Genomic DNA, 15,974 nt, shown 5'->3' with positions numbered 1-15,974 from the left:
ACAGAACAAACCTGTCTCTATTATCTCTTTAAAAAAAAAAGAGAGAGAGAGATAGGTTGATAGGTGCAGCAAACCACCATGGCATATGTAGACCTATGCTACAAACCTGCACATTCTGCACATGTATCCCAGAACTTAAAAAAAAAAATCAAAAGTAGAAATCAATGCATATCAAAAAAAATTGAGAGTCCAGAAATAAATCCTTACATTTATGGTCAGTTAATTTTCCACAAGGATGCCAAGGCAATTAAATGGACCAAAGAACCATCTTTTCAACAAATGATGCAACTGAATATCCATGTGCAACAAAATGAGGCTGGCCCCTTCCTCAAGCTACACACAAAAATGGACTCAAAATGGATCACAGACCTAAATGTAAGAACTGAAACTATAAAACTGTCAGAGAAAACACAGGGGTAAACCCCTTGTGACCTTAGGTCAGGCGAAGTGCTCTTAGATATGACCAAATGCACAAGCAACTTAAAAAAAAAATAGATAAAGTGAATTTCATCACAATTTAAAACTTTTGTGCTTCAAATGACACTATCCCAATGTGAAAGCCAAAAAATAAATAAAATTAAAAAGGAAGGGAAAGGACAATCTGCATAATGAGGAAAATAGTATCAATTACACATCTGATGAAGACCTTGTACCCAGAATATATAAAGAACCCTTACAACTTAACAACAAAAAGATAAATAATACAAGTAAAAAACAAGCATAGGACTCGAACAGACATTTCTCCAAAGAAGATACACAAATGTCCGATAAGCAGACGAAAAGATGTTCAACGTCATGTGGGAAAATGCAAAAAAAAACAAAATGAGATACCACTTCACATCTACTGGAATAGCTATAATCGAAAACATGAATAACAACTGTTGGTGGGGATATAAAAAAAATAGAGCCCTCCTACATTGCTGGTAAAAATATAAAATGGTGCAGCAGCTTAGGAAAGCAGTTGGGCAATTCCCTTGAGACACCATGATCCAGCCATACCTGAAGCCATCTATCCATGGCTTGTCGGTTATGTGAGCCTCTTTATTTTTTACATATATATGTTGTGTAAGTCAGCTTGGGCTAGTTTTTCCATCTCTTACTTGAAAAAGTTCCTACTGCTTCACAGTCTCAGAGAGAGTACACAGATATGGAAACTCGGAGGTGTCCCAGTTAGTCTCAGACAGGCATAAAATGTGGGTATCTTCAAAGCTAATGAGAGCTTGAGCAATACTAACGAAGGTCTAACATGCGAAAAGAGGGAGGTGAAGAGGCTCCTGCCCAATTCAGAACTGAACAGACTGTCCTAATAAATCAGAATAGAGTCACGTTCAAAAGAGACATACTATGGTACTGAAAACCCTGGAATCCAAATCCAAAGTGGAACAGATACATGAACTTCCAGGGTTTGGCCCAGAGAAGAATATTTCTGGAAGGAACCCAAGAGGTGCTTGCTTGCTAAGCATCTTGGGAGAACTACATGACTAACAGGCCCGGTGAATCTGTAAGACCTCAAGGAGTCCAATGGGACCAGTGCAAGAGACCACTGTTTGAATGAATTAATCCATTCTTACACCACTTGGAGCTTTCTCACGAGAGAGGGCTACCTTGTAAGGTACTAAGTTCCCCATCAATAGAGGTATCAATGATAGATTCAGGCCCACTAATGCCTTATTCTAGCTCAAACCTAGTATCAGATCACGAAACTGGAGAGCCCTGTGGTCAAGAGAATGGGTGCTGGGAAAAGGGAGGCGTGGTCTCCGCTTCGCCTCCACCACAACTCAGCTGTGGGGCCATGCACAAGTGACCTCACCTCTCTAAAGCCAAGTGTGCGCATCTGTGAAAGAGGCTAAGACTCACTCCCAAGGCTAATGTAAGGATCCAATGGAGTGATGAATGTAAAAGTCTTGGTACCCAGTAAGGACACAATATTTATCATCATCGTCATTATGTCTGTGGTAATAGTGGCTATTTCTTATGATTTCTGTATAGTAGGAATAATAGTGAAAATAGAAGTCGTGGTAATAGTCCTAATAGCTAGCATCTACTGAGTACTTACTGTGTACCAAGCACTGCTTGAAATTTAAGTGTATTAAGTCATTTCATCCTCGAATCATCCCAGTGAGGTAGGTAATATTATCATCCCACTCTATATATAAGGAAACTGAGGCACAGAGAAGTTAAAAGCCTCTTGCCCAAGGCCACAGAGACAGAAAGTGGGACTTGGGCTGGGCGCGGTGGCTCACGCTTGTAATCCCAGCACTTTGGGAGGCCGAGGCGGGCGGATCACGAGGTCAGGAGATCGAGACCACGGTGAAACCCTGTCTCTACTAAAAACACAAAAAATTAGCCGGACGTGGTGGTGGGCGCCTGTAGTCCCAGCTACTCAGAGAGGCTGAGGCAGGAGAATGGCGTGAACTCGGGGGGCGGAGCTTGCAGTGAGCCGAGATCGCGCCACTGCACTCCAGCCTTGGTGACAGAGCGAGACTCCGTCTCAAAAAAAAAAAAAAAAAGAAAAAGAAAGCGGGACTTGGCAGATGCCAACCACATCTACACGCCCCTCCAGAAATAGTAATAGCTGGAAATGAACACCCCCAAATCAGACTCTTAGAACACAAAATGTCTGAGCAGGGCAGGCCATAGGGATCCTTAGAAAAATTGAGTGCAGGGAAGGGAGGGGTGTGCCAGGGCTACCCTGCGAACCAGCAGCATTAGCCCCTCCAGGAGCCAGGCTGAGTGGCCTTCCCCTGCATCCGCCCCTCAAGCCCCGTGTGGTTTCGCGAGTGGGGCCCCAGGCGAAGGCTTCCTAGAAGAGAGGATGTTGGCGCAGAGAAGCCTGGGCTTCCGCGAGATGCCTCACCTCCCTCTCACCCCAGCAATCACATTTACTCAAAGGATGTCCAAAGGTGCCTGCTCTGAGCAGCCCCTTCATGTCCCCAAAACTGTGTAATCAGCCCCCAGCATGGCCATAAGAGGCAGCCTGAGGCACAGAGCCTCAAACCCCAGGGCAACGAACGTAGCTAGGGCCAGCTCCTACTGGCTTACTCAGCTTTGCCCAAGGCCAGCTCACTCAGCCTCACCCCAAGGCCCAGTAGAGGACTGGGGGAAGAAGAAAGGGCTCAGAGGAAGAGGAGGTAGCAAGGAGAGAGGAGGACGAGCTGCAGAGGCCTACTGCTTCCACCTGCTCCTCTCTCGGGCCATGGAGTCCAGGAGAGGCCACCCCAGCCAGCTCCCAGTGTGGATCTGCGACTAAAGCCTGACCTTCCATCCTCCCAGCCACACAAGGAGAGTGTGGGACCCATGCTGAGCCAGTAGGCCTCAGGCTGGGACTTCCTATGCAAATGCTGGGAAAGGCATGCTCTCCTCTGTCTGGGTGGGTACGCTGGTCACACACAGGCCTGAGGCTGCTGGTGACCAACGATGCCACTGTGAGAAAGCAGCCTCCTGAGCACAAGGCTGGCACTGAGGGAAACACAGCAGGACACGCAGAGATGGAGTCAGGACAGTATCGCCTGAGCTCTGGATGCAGCTATGCCTGAAGTCAGACCTACCCTCGGTCTTTTCTGTTTTCTATTCTTTTTTTTTTAAAGTAAGTTTAATTAACAAGGTCATAAAAACAATAAAGTAGATTTTCAGTCACTGGCAAGTGAAATCGTAAGAAAATGAATCCATAAACCCACAGTATGAAAACAAAGCTGCAATTGTCACTGGAAGATGTGACAATACCCACCATTCCCTGTGACTTGGGGTTGGTGGGGGTTGGAAAGCCATATTGTCCTCTCCACAAAGAGAAAAAGGCAGGGTGGTGGTGTCACCAACAGGGTCTGGGTCAAGCAGAATAACACCAACTTTCTGGAGACACCTCAGCCAACTCCAGGAAGGGGCTGATCCTGCACTCAGTGACTTGCCTCCAGTCACACAGGCCTGCCCAAGGCTCTGCCATCTAAGCTCAGGAAGCCTGAGCTTGCTCCTGTACCCACAGTGCTGAAGTCCCCTGCGGCCATACCTAGGGCGACAGCAGAATGCAAATGAAGAGGTGCTAAGGATACCCACCACCACTTTAAAAAAAAAAAAAAAAAGGAAAGAAAACAAGAAGCGAAAAACATCTGGAAGTCCAAGAACCCAGAAGTGAAGAGCTGCCCAGCACTGCAAAAAATACCCACAAACACCCTGCATGCATGCAAATCATATGCAGACTTCATGCAAATGTATTTCCAATTTTAACAATTTCAGCCTCTGCTGCACGTCTAGGAAAACTGTAGTCCCACCAATTAGGAATTAGCAGGAGAAAGGAAATAAAGCTCGTGGGTTTTAAAAACTCCTTTCTTCTACTCAGAGAGGAAATGGCGGTAGAGTGGGAAGAGGGCTCCTATCAGGAAGTTCCTGTTCTGGCTTTGATGAGGATGTGCTGTGTGACCTTGGACAAGTTGCCTCCCCTTTCTGTGCCTATGCCTCTTGACTATGCAAGGTAGTGATGAGACCAAGCTAAATGTTATCGCCAGTCTCTGTCAGCAAAGCAGAAGCTCTGGCCACCCTGGGCTTGCGTTTCCACCTTACAGTAACAGTTGGCTGGGCTGAGCAGTGGCTGTTCCTTAGAAGGGACATGTGACCTCTAGTCCGCCACAGTTCCCACCCACCTCACTAAGTTACAACCAAGCTACTCACTTGTTTCCTGCACATGCCCTGCAGGTATTGTGTTTGTGACCCTAGGTTGGTAGGTCTCTACTGACCCTCCAGGCTCTGGCATTCAGGAGCTCTATATCCAACCTTTCAAAGAGGCCCTAGCATGGCTCACCATAAAGTTCTACACCTCTTGCTCCCACTTCCAGGCTCTGCACGGGCATTTCTCTAGAGAAAAGGGTAAAATGGTGAGAGATGGTGGTGACTGATGGTGATGGTAATGGTGGTGGTAGTGGTGATGATAGCTATAAATTCCAACTTAGTGGAAGCAAAAATAAATAAAAATAAAAGAAATAAAGGAAAAAGAGCAACTAAGCCAAAAAAACTAAAACAATCCAAAATAAAACACGGAAAGAGGCAAAAGCATCAAAAAAAGAGGATAAATAGAAATCAAAAAGAAGGATGGCAGAACCAAGTTCAAATATATTAATAAACACAATAAATATAAGTGGACTAAACGCTCCTGTTAGAAGATATTATCAGATCAGATTTTAAATTGAACTCTATGGAGTTAACAAAAAAAGCACCAAAAGTCTAAGGATTCGGAGAGGTCAACCACAAAAGGAGAAACAAGATATTTCAGGAAAACACTAGTCAAAAGAAACTTAATGTAGTTATATTAATATTGGAAAAAACAGATATTGAAACAATAAAAATAACTAATATTAAGCACGTCTCAGCATTTTACAGATATTTTTCATTTCATCTTTATAATAACCAATAACTAGGGCACTATTTCACAGGAGAAAACTGAGGCACACAGAGTTTAAGTCAGATTTCAAAGAGGCAATGCTAATAAGGTCAGGAGCTAGGATTGATAAGCATAAAAACCATTACAATATTTGAGTCACCAACATTTAACAAGCATGACCATTTACTCAGTAATATGCAAAATGCTTTCATGAGTTTTCTCATGCATTGTCTCATCTGATCTTCACAGCAAGCCTGGGAGGTAACTACCATGCCCATTTTACAGATGGGAAAATGGAGACAAAGAGAGGTTCAGCAACTTGCCCTTGGTCACACAGCTAAGAAGTGGAGTTGGATTTCTGAATTCACTCTTAACCACACACAGTGTAGGAGAAAGTAGAATCCAGGCTGGACCCCACAAAAGGTGATCTGGGAAGGCTCCTTTGAAGATGGGGCATCTGAGCATGGCCTTGAAAGGAAGAGGTGATGGCAGGACCCCCCTCCCCAACTCCCCAACAAGGGGTGTCCCGAGGTTAGTGCTCACCACACAGGAAAGAGCCTGAGCACAGGCTGACACAGGTTGAGTCTCTGGGGCAGCTGTGGGCGAGGTGTTGGTGCTCGGCCCGAGAGACAGGATGAAGGGGTGGGCACTGTGGTTAGGGGAGGATGGGGTGAGGGTAGAGGGGGCTGCAGTGAAGAGATCTCTGACTTCCTGTGCTTTCTCATAAAGACAGTGACAACGCCCGATCCCCAGTAGATGAAGAGCTCGCTGCATAACATCAGTCAGACAAAAACTCCAAAGAGATAACCCAAAGTATCCAGAATAATAGAAGGACTCTGGCAAATCAAAAGGACAACTGTCCAATAGAAAATGGGCAAAGGATGTGAAAAGGCAACTCTCATGAAATGCACCCACCTCCACTGCCATCACCAGGTCAAGGCATCTCCTACCCGAACCACTGAAGCCAAGCACTTCCTGGTCTCCCTGATTCCACCCTGACCACCCCATGGTCCATCCTCCACACACAGCCAGAGGGACCCCATTAGAACTAAGGCAGATCCTGTTCCTCCCTACTCAGAACCTTCCCATGGTTCCCACCTCACCCGGATGGAAAATAAAGATCCCACAATGGCCCACAAGGCCGTACCTGACCTGGCTCCATTACCTCTCTTCTAACCTTACTCCCTCGCTCTCTCCCTATCTTCTCCTCTCCAGTCACCCTGGCCTCCTCACTGTTCCCCAGACACACCAGCAACAGTCCTGCCCCAGGGCCTTTGCACTGGCTGTTCCCTCGGAACAACTTTCCCCGAGGTACCTGCTTGACTTCCTCCTTCACCTCTTTCAGGTCTTTGCTCAAATGTTTCCTTCTCAGTCCAGCCTTCCCTGACCACATTATCTAAACCTGCAACCCCGTGAGTGACTCCTGGTCCTTACTGATCTTCTGAACCTGATATTTATTTTTTCCACAGCATCTAAATATTCCATCTAAACAAGCATACACATTTCTTACTCATTTGTCACCACCTCCCCCAAGAAGAATGTCCGTTCCAAGGGGACAGGGGTTCAAGCTGGTTTTGTTCACTTTGTACCTCTAGCACCTCAAGCAGTGCCTGACACATAATAGTTGCTCAATAAATAGGTGGTGAATGAATGAATGGCTTCAAAAACCCTAAACACTGCAGCACCAACTGTGGCTCTCTCTCGGAGGACACTAGGAAGACGGAAAGGGATTTGCTAAGAGAGTAGTATTCTACTGTGTGAGTCACTGTTTTTTAATGTTGGCTTCTCCCCTCCCCGCTCCACCCATCCCACATAAAGTTTGCTCTGGTGCCACCTAAAATCTTCTGGAAAGCTATGAGTAGTATACGTCCATGCTCCAGGAAACACGTCACTCCCAGCTGTCCCCCTTCACCGAGAATTGAGGTCAACATCTCCCTGGCAATGGACCTCACTCAGTCCATCCCAGGAGCGCTGACCTCAGTATTGGCCACTTTCCTCCCAGCCAAGTAGACAGAGGTAACAGCCGAATGACAAGGTCCTTGCGCTGCACTTGGGTGACAGCTGCATCACCCACAGACAGACATGGGAGGTACAGGAGACACCAGTGGCTGTGCACAGACCCAAGGCTGTACCCTAAGCAGCTACTCTGCAAAAAACATCCCTGGACGCAACCCCACTAGAGCAGCTGTTCCGAACACACAGGTCCCAGGATGTGCCCTGTTGGAGCCCACAATGTTTAACAAGTTCTGAATCAAGCTGATACTTGGACATAAGTAACTTTCACATAAAAGTCCCAATTTCTGGATTCAGAAACAGTTGGCAAGAAGACAGGGGTGGCCTTTCCACACTCATTCAATAAGTGACCAGGGGTATCTACCCTGTGCAGGTACCATTCCAGGCACTGGGGAAACAGGCCCAAATCCCTGCCCTTGGGGAGCTGACGTCTCAAAATCAATCAGGACACCAAGTGTCCCAGGACAGAATGTGAGCCAGCGAGCAGTGCTATGAAGAAAAATAAAAGCAAGGTGAAGGGGACAGAGAATGGCAGAGGCAGCTCCTCTATCACAGAGGTGGCCAGGGAAGACCTCGGGCAGGAGGCACTGGAGCAGCAGAAGCCTGACAAAGATGAGGAGTGAGCCTCAGGAGACATGGGGTAAAATGTCCCAGCAGAAGAAAGAGCAGGTGCAAAGGCCCTGAGGCAGAAACCTGCTTCTTGTGTTCACAGAACTTCAGGAAGCAAGCCTGGCTGAGCAGAGAAGATGACAAGGTCAGAGAGGAACATGGGTGAGATCGGGTAGGACACTGCAGATGGCAACAGCAAAGAACTTGGACCTTATTCGGAGTGAGCAGAAAGCCCTGGGAGGGTCGTCCAGGCAGGAGTGACATGAACTGACTTCGGTTTAGCTGCTGAGCTGGGAGCAGCCTGCAGAGGACAAGAACAGAGTCAGGGAGGCCCGCTGGGGCCGTGGCAGTGGCCCAGCACGGGGGTAGTGAAGGCATTTGGAAGCAGCTGGACTCTGGACAGAGTCTGAGAGCAGAGCCGACAGGACCTCCTCATGGCGAGACATGGGGGTGGGGAAAGAGGGACGCCAAACGTAACCCCAAGGTTTGGCCTGAGCAGCTGGAAGGACAGAGGGGCTGTCTGCTGAGCTGGGGATGGAGGGGTTGGTGGGGAGGTGGTCTGGGGAAACGCATGAGTATGCTCGGTAAGAGATGCCTGCCAGACACTCAAATGCAGAAACTCAACGGGCAGGAAGATAAGTCCAGGGTCTAGGGGAGAGGTCCGGGCTGAAGTCATCCAGGTGGAGATGGAGTTTAAGGCCATGGGAATGTCCACACAAATCCTGTGCATGGACCTTCGGAGCAACATGACTCACAATAGCCAGAAAGTGGAAACGACCCAAATGTCCATCAGCTAATGAGTGGATAAACACAACGCGGTCCAGCCACACAACGGAAGATGATTCAGCCACAAAAAGGAAGGAGGCACCGACACGCTCCAACGTGGCTGAACCTTGAGGACATGAGCCTAAGTGAAGCCAGCCAGGCACGAAAGACCAGCACTGTGTGATTCCACTTGCAGGAAATATCCAGAATAGGTGAACTGACAGAGGCAGAAAGCAGATGATTGGTCGGCAGGGGCTGGAGGAGGGGAGGATGGACAGTAAGTGTTTATAGGTCTGGGGTTGCTTTTGGGGGTGACGGAAATGTTCTAAAATTATTGTGGTAATGGTTGCACAACCCTTGAGTATGCTTTTTTAAAAAGGCCACAGTGTGGATAAGGCCACCATGGGAGCAAGTCTAGATGGGTAAACGGCCAGAGGACTAAGCCTGGGGCCCATCTCTCCTCAGAGGCCCTGGAGACAAGGAAACAGCAGAGGAGACCAAGATCAAGTGGCCAGAGAGCTGGGGACAAAGGTGGCAACTGCCCCGAGACAGGGTATGTCCCCTGCAGTCGGCCCCAGGATGGCCCCTGCCACACACTCCAAGACCCTGCAGGGCCCAGCCCCAAGGCTGGAAGCTCCAAGGGGCAGGGCCTGGGTCTGTCTTGTTCTCAGCTGTGGACAGCGAGCAGCGACACAGATGTATGCATCACCAGGAAATAACTAAGAGGATCAGTGACAGTCGGGCCCCCCACCAGTACCTGCCAGCTGTGCATCGGGGGCATCACCCCAAACCTGAATCATTTCCCTGGCAATGTGAATGGAAAAGTCAACAAAGCCCGAAATGCCAATTGCCTATCCCAGGCCTGGGCTGAAGAGTCAAGATAGAATGTTCCGGCTATTCTTAGGCAATGTTCAAGTTCAGCTTTTGGGGGCTGTTCCCAAAAAGGCTTTCATTCTCGCCTCTTCCCTCTTCCTACCAAGGCTCCTCAACATTGTGTGCCCACCCCGAGTGGGAGTTCAGCTCAAACAAGAGGGCTCAGAGGGCCACGGGGACCCCTGCAAGGGCATCTGAATCTGGAGAAGCCAGAGGGGATGGGCTAGGGGATTGAGCTCAGCTGCATCAAGTTCATGGGATCATCTTTGAAAATCCACTGGAAAATGTGACAGAAAGAAGGAACTCCGGAGGTGGGGGGGACAGAGTTCCCCTCAGCCCTGGGTGTTTGCTGATGCAAATGTTCCCGCTCTGGTGCCAAAGGCTGGACACACTGAGCAGTTCTGTCAGGCGGGGAGCAAGGCATGGCCCCAACAGGAGTCTAAGGCCCTGCTTGTTCTCTCCCAAACAGCACCCCCACCCCACAATCTCCTACTTGATAAACACAGCTAGAGACCAAGGAAACAAGGCATGCCCCCACGGAGCGCAAGTGGGCAGAGTAAACAGCCGTCTGGCCAGGAGAGCGAACCGCAGCCACCCCATCGCGTTTCCTGCGGGCCATTTCCTCCACGGATCGCCAGGCGGTTCTGCCCCTGCTCTCTCTGTTCTCCTGGGAATCCAGAGCCCAAGAATCCCACCAGACCAAACTCTGGCCCCTGGGGAGATGGGAACAGGCCTCAGAAATGCCTGGGCCTCACACTGAGCTTAGAGTCCACCGTACACACAGGTCCAGTGACACCATGTGTTAAAATATGTCACGGAAGCTGCAGCTCCAAGCGCCTGCTGGAACCCAGACTTTCGCAAGATCCAGAAACCAAACCTCAGTTCAGCTCTGGGCCATGGCTGCTGGTTCTTCTTATGGGTCAGATGTTCAAGGTTTTGAAACCCAGAGAAGAAGGACAAAACACAGAGCCACCGACCTTAAACCCCATTTAGGGAACTGAGAAGGGCAGCATCGCTGACACTCCAGCACTTTGGCAGTTTAACTCCCCAAAATGCTTCTCAACAGGCAGTAGAGCCATACGGTTAGGGGTGGTCCTCTGGAATCAGAATGCCCAGGTTCTAATCATGATTCTACTGCTTATCTACTAGGTGGCCTTGGAAAGGCCACTTCCTTTCTCTGTGCCTCAGTTGCCCTATCTCCAAAAGGGGGCTAATCACAGTGCCTACCTTGCTGAGTTGCCGTTAGAACTAAGTCCATGCTTATTTGTCATAACAACCCCATAAGTACCATTAACACGAACCCTATGTTTCAATGAGAAACTGAGGCACAGGGAAGGATAGTGACTTGCCCAAGGTCGCACACTCGTAAATGACGGAGAAATCCAAACCCAGACTGCTTATGGCTGCAACACCTGGCTCTCATCCAGGGGTCAGCACATTTTTGCTATAAAGGGCCAGATGGTAAATATTTTAGGCTCTGCTGGCTACATCCACTCTCTGCTACATATTCTTCTGGGGTTTTGCTTGTTTGTTTGAACAAGCCTTTTAAAAAAAGAGTAAACATCATTCTTAGCTCATAGGCTGTACAAAAACAGGCCATGGGCTGTATTTGGCCCAGATGCCACTTTTGCCAACCCTGTCTCTAACCGCTACAGTACACTGTCTCCTAATGCTGGTAGCTAATCCAAGTTTGAAAGACACATCACACAGATCACACAAAGCATATCTGCAGGCCCGATTTGGTCCACAGGCTACCAGTGTACAAGTTTCACCTGAAGCTTCTTCCACACCCAGGTGAAGACCTGAGCTACAGCATTTCTAAGACCTATTTAGGGATCAAAGCCATGGCAAGAACAAGCACTGAAGTTCCTTTCGAGATTGTTGGGAGAGATCAATAGCAGGAGCAGACCAGAGGAGGCATGGGAGAGCTGCGTCCCACCCCCACGGCTGTGCACAGCAAAGTCCTGTGTTCGTGGGCAGAGCTGACGGCCCCAGGGTCTGGCCCAGCTCAGAGGCTCCAGCATCAACCACCTTCTCCAGCAGAAAACCAAGATGAATAATGCCCTGGTACCCTTCCCCTCCCCTTTTGCTTCCAGTTCGTGGAGCAAAAATACACAAGCCCCCGTGAGCAGGTGCGTGAATGAGGCCCCACCAGCCAAATTAATCCCCCCACAGGGAACCTAGGACACAGCTGCCTTCAGGACAGAGCCAGAACAGTCTCCGGCCAATAGCCATTTTGTTCAGCCATTTCCAAGGGCTGAAACCCTGGGCTGAGAGCAGTGGAAGGTGGAAGAGCTGTCCCCTGGGTTCGGGATCTGTCCAGCAGCCAGGCTGAAGCCTAGAATCAAGACTTCTCCATCCCCACAGAAGCAGCCAACCTTCCCTGCTTTGCCCAGCCAAGACAAAGCCAGGGCTGGTGGCAGGGAAGGAAACAGAAGGTGTGTGGATGGCTGCATTTGCCCAGCCAACACCTATGCCTGCCCTCACCCTGCCTTCCACAAACAGCTCAGACTTTGGTCAGGTAGGGTTCATCTGTCCTCACTCGTGGCCTGTGGGACCCAGTGATTGGTTCAAGGTTGGAGCACATGACCCAAGTCTGAGCCAATTAGAATTCCCTTGCTCAGAATGATTGGTTCAGGAGTACAGCACCCGACCCAGGTCTCGGCTAATCAGAACACAACACTGCCCTGCTCACTGTCATTGGATCAGAGTGGAGTGTGAGACCATGTCTCAGCTAATCAGAGCACAGCAATAGGGATTGGTTCAGGGGTAGAGCACAGGTGATTGGTTTAGGGGTAAAGCACGGGTCTAAGCTGACTGGAGGATGATAAATGGTACATGCAAAGGCTTCGCGTAATTGGTCCAGGTCAAAGCACATGACTCAGGCCCAAACCATTTGGCATATGACCTTCCCCTGGCTGCAGATGGCCAAAGACAGAATGAATCTCAGGACTTTCCTTAGCTCTTAGTAGAGAGGTTCACTCTTTCCCACTGACTTTAAACTTGAGAGGATGTGAGGCCAGGAGAACCACAGCCACCTGCTGCCACACTGAAAATAAGCTTGAACGGTGGAAAGCAGGATGAACAAGAGAGAAAGAGGCAGGGTCCTGGTTTAAATCCAGCCCAGCCCAAAGCTGACACTGCTGCTAGACTTCTCAGATACTTAAACTAACAAATTTTAGGTTATGCTGAAGCCAAAGGGTTTTCTATCACTTCAAATACGGGAAAGCCTCACCTTAAGGAGGAGCGGGTACTTGCAGATCCTCTGGATCGGAGACAACAGGTAGCCTTCCAAAGGGATGTCCGTGGTCTTCCGGCCTCCCAGAAGCATGCAGCTCTGCAAAGGGACAGGAGACCTTCATGAAACCCACTAAGGATAGCACAAGGACATGGCCACCCTCAACCATGGGAAACGCTCTCAGAGCACAGCTAAAATCACTTGGGAAGCGATTTAGCAACCCCTAGGGGAAGTGAAAATGTGCATCATCTACAACCAACACAAACCCTAGTGGGCCAAATCTTGCCTATGCTCCATTTTGGTAAGTTTTATTAGAAACACAGCCACACAGCCACATCCATCACATTGGCTGTGGCCCCTTATAAGCTACAACGGCAGAGCTGAGTTGTTGGGAAAAAAAGGCCATATAGCGGCAAAACCTAAAATATTGACTATCTGGCCTTTTACAGAAAAATTCACCCATTCCTGATCTGGAGAAGCTTTCACATATACACACCAGGAGACTCAAAAATGCTTTGTTTACAACAGTAGAAAATGCGACACAACCTAAATATCCATCACCTGAGAATGGAAACATCTGTATTCTTGTTTCAGTGTTTGCAGCAGATTTATACAATGGTAGCTAGCTATGCAGCAGTGAAAATGAGATAACCAGGGCCACGCGTAGCAACACAGGCAAACCCCAAAAATGTACTCTTGTGCAAAAGAAAGAAGGATATGTACAGTATGAAGCCACCTATAGAGATCTTTTAAAGACATGGCACATAAAACTATGCGCTGTTTATGGAGAGCATGCATGAGGTCAAATACAAGGACATGCATGTTAAAGGAATGCACCCAATTCCAGTGGGGGTTCCCTCTGTGGAGGGAGAGTGTTGGGTTGGAAAGTGAACCAAGAATCTTCAACTGTTACTGAAAATGTCCTAGTTCTTTAGCTGGGAGGAGTGTACGTGATTCTGTCATACGCATACCTCTATTTTGGCTTCCAGAGTTAAAAAGTACAGCTCTCTTAGGAATGGAATACCGTTACCCTAACTCCCACACTCAGCCCCAAGCTCCTGTCCACATGAATCAACCCAGTGTCCTCCATGTCAATACTTCCGCCCTGCAGCCCCCTTGCCTCTCTCGGCTCATTTCATGCCTCTTGTCTGGAATGTATTCTCTTCTGCAATAAAAAAAATAATAATAATAATACTGCCATCATCCATCGTAAACACTGACCAAGAGCCAATCATGTGGCCAGCAGACCTCTAGGGCTCCCAACCACCAACCACCCTATCAACTGAAAACTATGATTATTCGCATCTCACATCTTAGATCCCTGGGGTGTGAGAGGTTTGGTCTTTTACTCCAAGACCACCCCAGAAAAGTGAGTCACAGAGCTGGGACCTAGAGCCAGGCAGGTTGACACAGAGTCTGGGATTGAAACCATGATGCCCGTGTGCCCTTACCCCAAGCCCACCCATGCACCAAGGCCAGCCCTGACACCCAACCTGCTCTCAATTCCCAGGACTTCCTCCTGGAGCCTCCATAGGTGGCCATTTGTTCCACGTGGCTCTCAATCACATTACAGGCACTATCCTCTCCTTCAGAGAGGCTCCAACTTAAGAATCCATTTTTGTTTGGCAGGAACCATGAGTTCTGCAGTGTTTCCCTGCCATGCCCCTTGCAGTCCTGGGTCCCTCGGGCTCACTATGTGTCCATTATGTGTAAGTGAATGAACTAACCAACTAACTAATGAAGGAACAACCCACCAGCACATCCAGCCATTCCTCCTCAATACCACCCTGGCAAACTGGAAATGAATCCAGACTCTTGGGAAAAGGGATTTCGAGCCTATCATTTATTCATTCATTCAACAAATACACATTGTGTGCTGTGTGCTGTGCACAGTTCCAAGCACTGGGGGGCTGCCCAACAAAATAAATTCCCTGCTTATATTCAAGTGAAAATAAGACCATAAGAACACATACCGTGTGCCCACCATATGCCACACACTGTGCCTCGTGCTTCACATACACAGAAAGTTCATGCCGAAAGCCTAAGGAAATAAGCATGGACCACTGTCCCCTACCACACATGGGGAAATCGTGGCACAAAGAGCTGGCCCAAGTCTCAGAGCTACCTCCACTGCCTCTTAGGGATCACAATAGGCTCTGCCTGGAAAAGCAGAATTCTGGGGACTCCAGGTCCCAGCTCTAGCTGAGCTGAATGGCCCCCACCAGTGTTTACCCCTGGCACAGATGGGGGATTGAGGCTGCGGCAGCTGGGAGATGCCGGGCCCCACGCTGCTCACACTCAGGCCTTTGTCCTAGGATCCAGCACTTGCCACAAGCTGCCCTGGTGATGTCAGCTCTGGGCAGAGTGCAGGGTGCCTGGGGGTGGGGAAGTGCTTTCTAGAAGCCCCCAGGGCTTGGCGGGAGAAGGGCCCATCTTTGTCCAGGATCAAGGAGTTTTCACAAGATTTTCACAGCCACCAAGGACACTTCCCCACAAACACTCTAGATTGTGGTTTCACTTGATTTTCTTTTAAAAAAAACAAAAACAAAAAAACCAGGCAAACACACACAGAGCTAGCATTCACTATTCTCATTACATTTCAGGCACTATGGGAAGAACTTCTGAGAAGTCCTTAAATGCTCAAAATTCACAGAAGTGATTTAGGTGAGGCGTCAACCTCATGGTCTTCCCAACCTCCTAATGGCAGCACGTTCCTGGACTGTCCTGAGTCCTCCTTTCTGTCCATGCTGCCCCCCTGGCTGATCCCACCCTGACTCAGCTTTTTTTCCTGGACAGAATCTCATTCTGTTGCCCAGGCTGGAGTGCAGTGTGCAATCTCGGCTCACTGCAACCTCTGCCTCCTAGGTTCAAGCGATTCTCCTGCCTCAGTCTCCTGAGTAGCTGGGATTACAGGTGCACACCACCATGCCCAGCTAATTTTTGTTTTTTAGTGGAGACAGGGTTTCACCATGTCATCTAGGCTGGTCTTGAACTCCTGACCTCAGGTGATCTGCCTGCCTCAGCCTCCCAAAGTGCTAGGATTACAGGTGTGAGCCACCGTGCCTGGCCCTGACTTGGCTTTAAACACCATCTTTCTTTATATTGAAA

General features: G+C 48.8%; 1 protein-coding gene across 2 annotated transcripts in view; it reads right to left on the bottom strand.

Moving 5' to 3' along the window:
- PREX1 (phosphatidylinositol-3,4,5-trisphosphate dependent Rac exchange factor 1) overlaps window positions 1–15,974 on the bottom strand; it is a 206,644-nt gene that overhangs the window by 91,490 nt on the left and 99,180 nt on the right. For both annotated transcript variants that reach the window (XM_032143074.2, XM_032143076.2), the window contains one exon: window positions 12,864–12,965. In XM_032143074.2, coding sequence (XP_031998965.1) covers window positions 12,864–12,965 — 102 coding nt within the window. The remainder of the gene's footprint in view (window positions 1–12,863; window positions 12,966–15,974) is intronic.

Source organism: Hylobates moloch, unplaced genomic scaffold (genome assembly GCF_009828535.3).
Source record: "Hylobates moloch isolate HMO894 unplaced genomic scaffold, HMol_V3 SCAFFOLD_21, whole genome shotgun sequence".
Taxonomy (NCBI): Eukaryota; Metazoa; Chordata; class Mammalia; order Primates; family Hylobatidae; genus Hylobates; species Hylobates moloch.
Note: the sequence above shows the minus strand (reverse complement) of the source record. Positions and strands in the feature narration are given on the sequence as shown.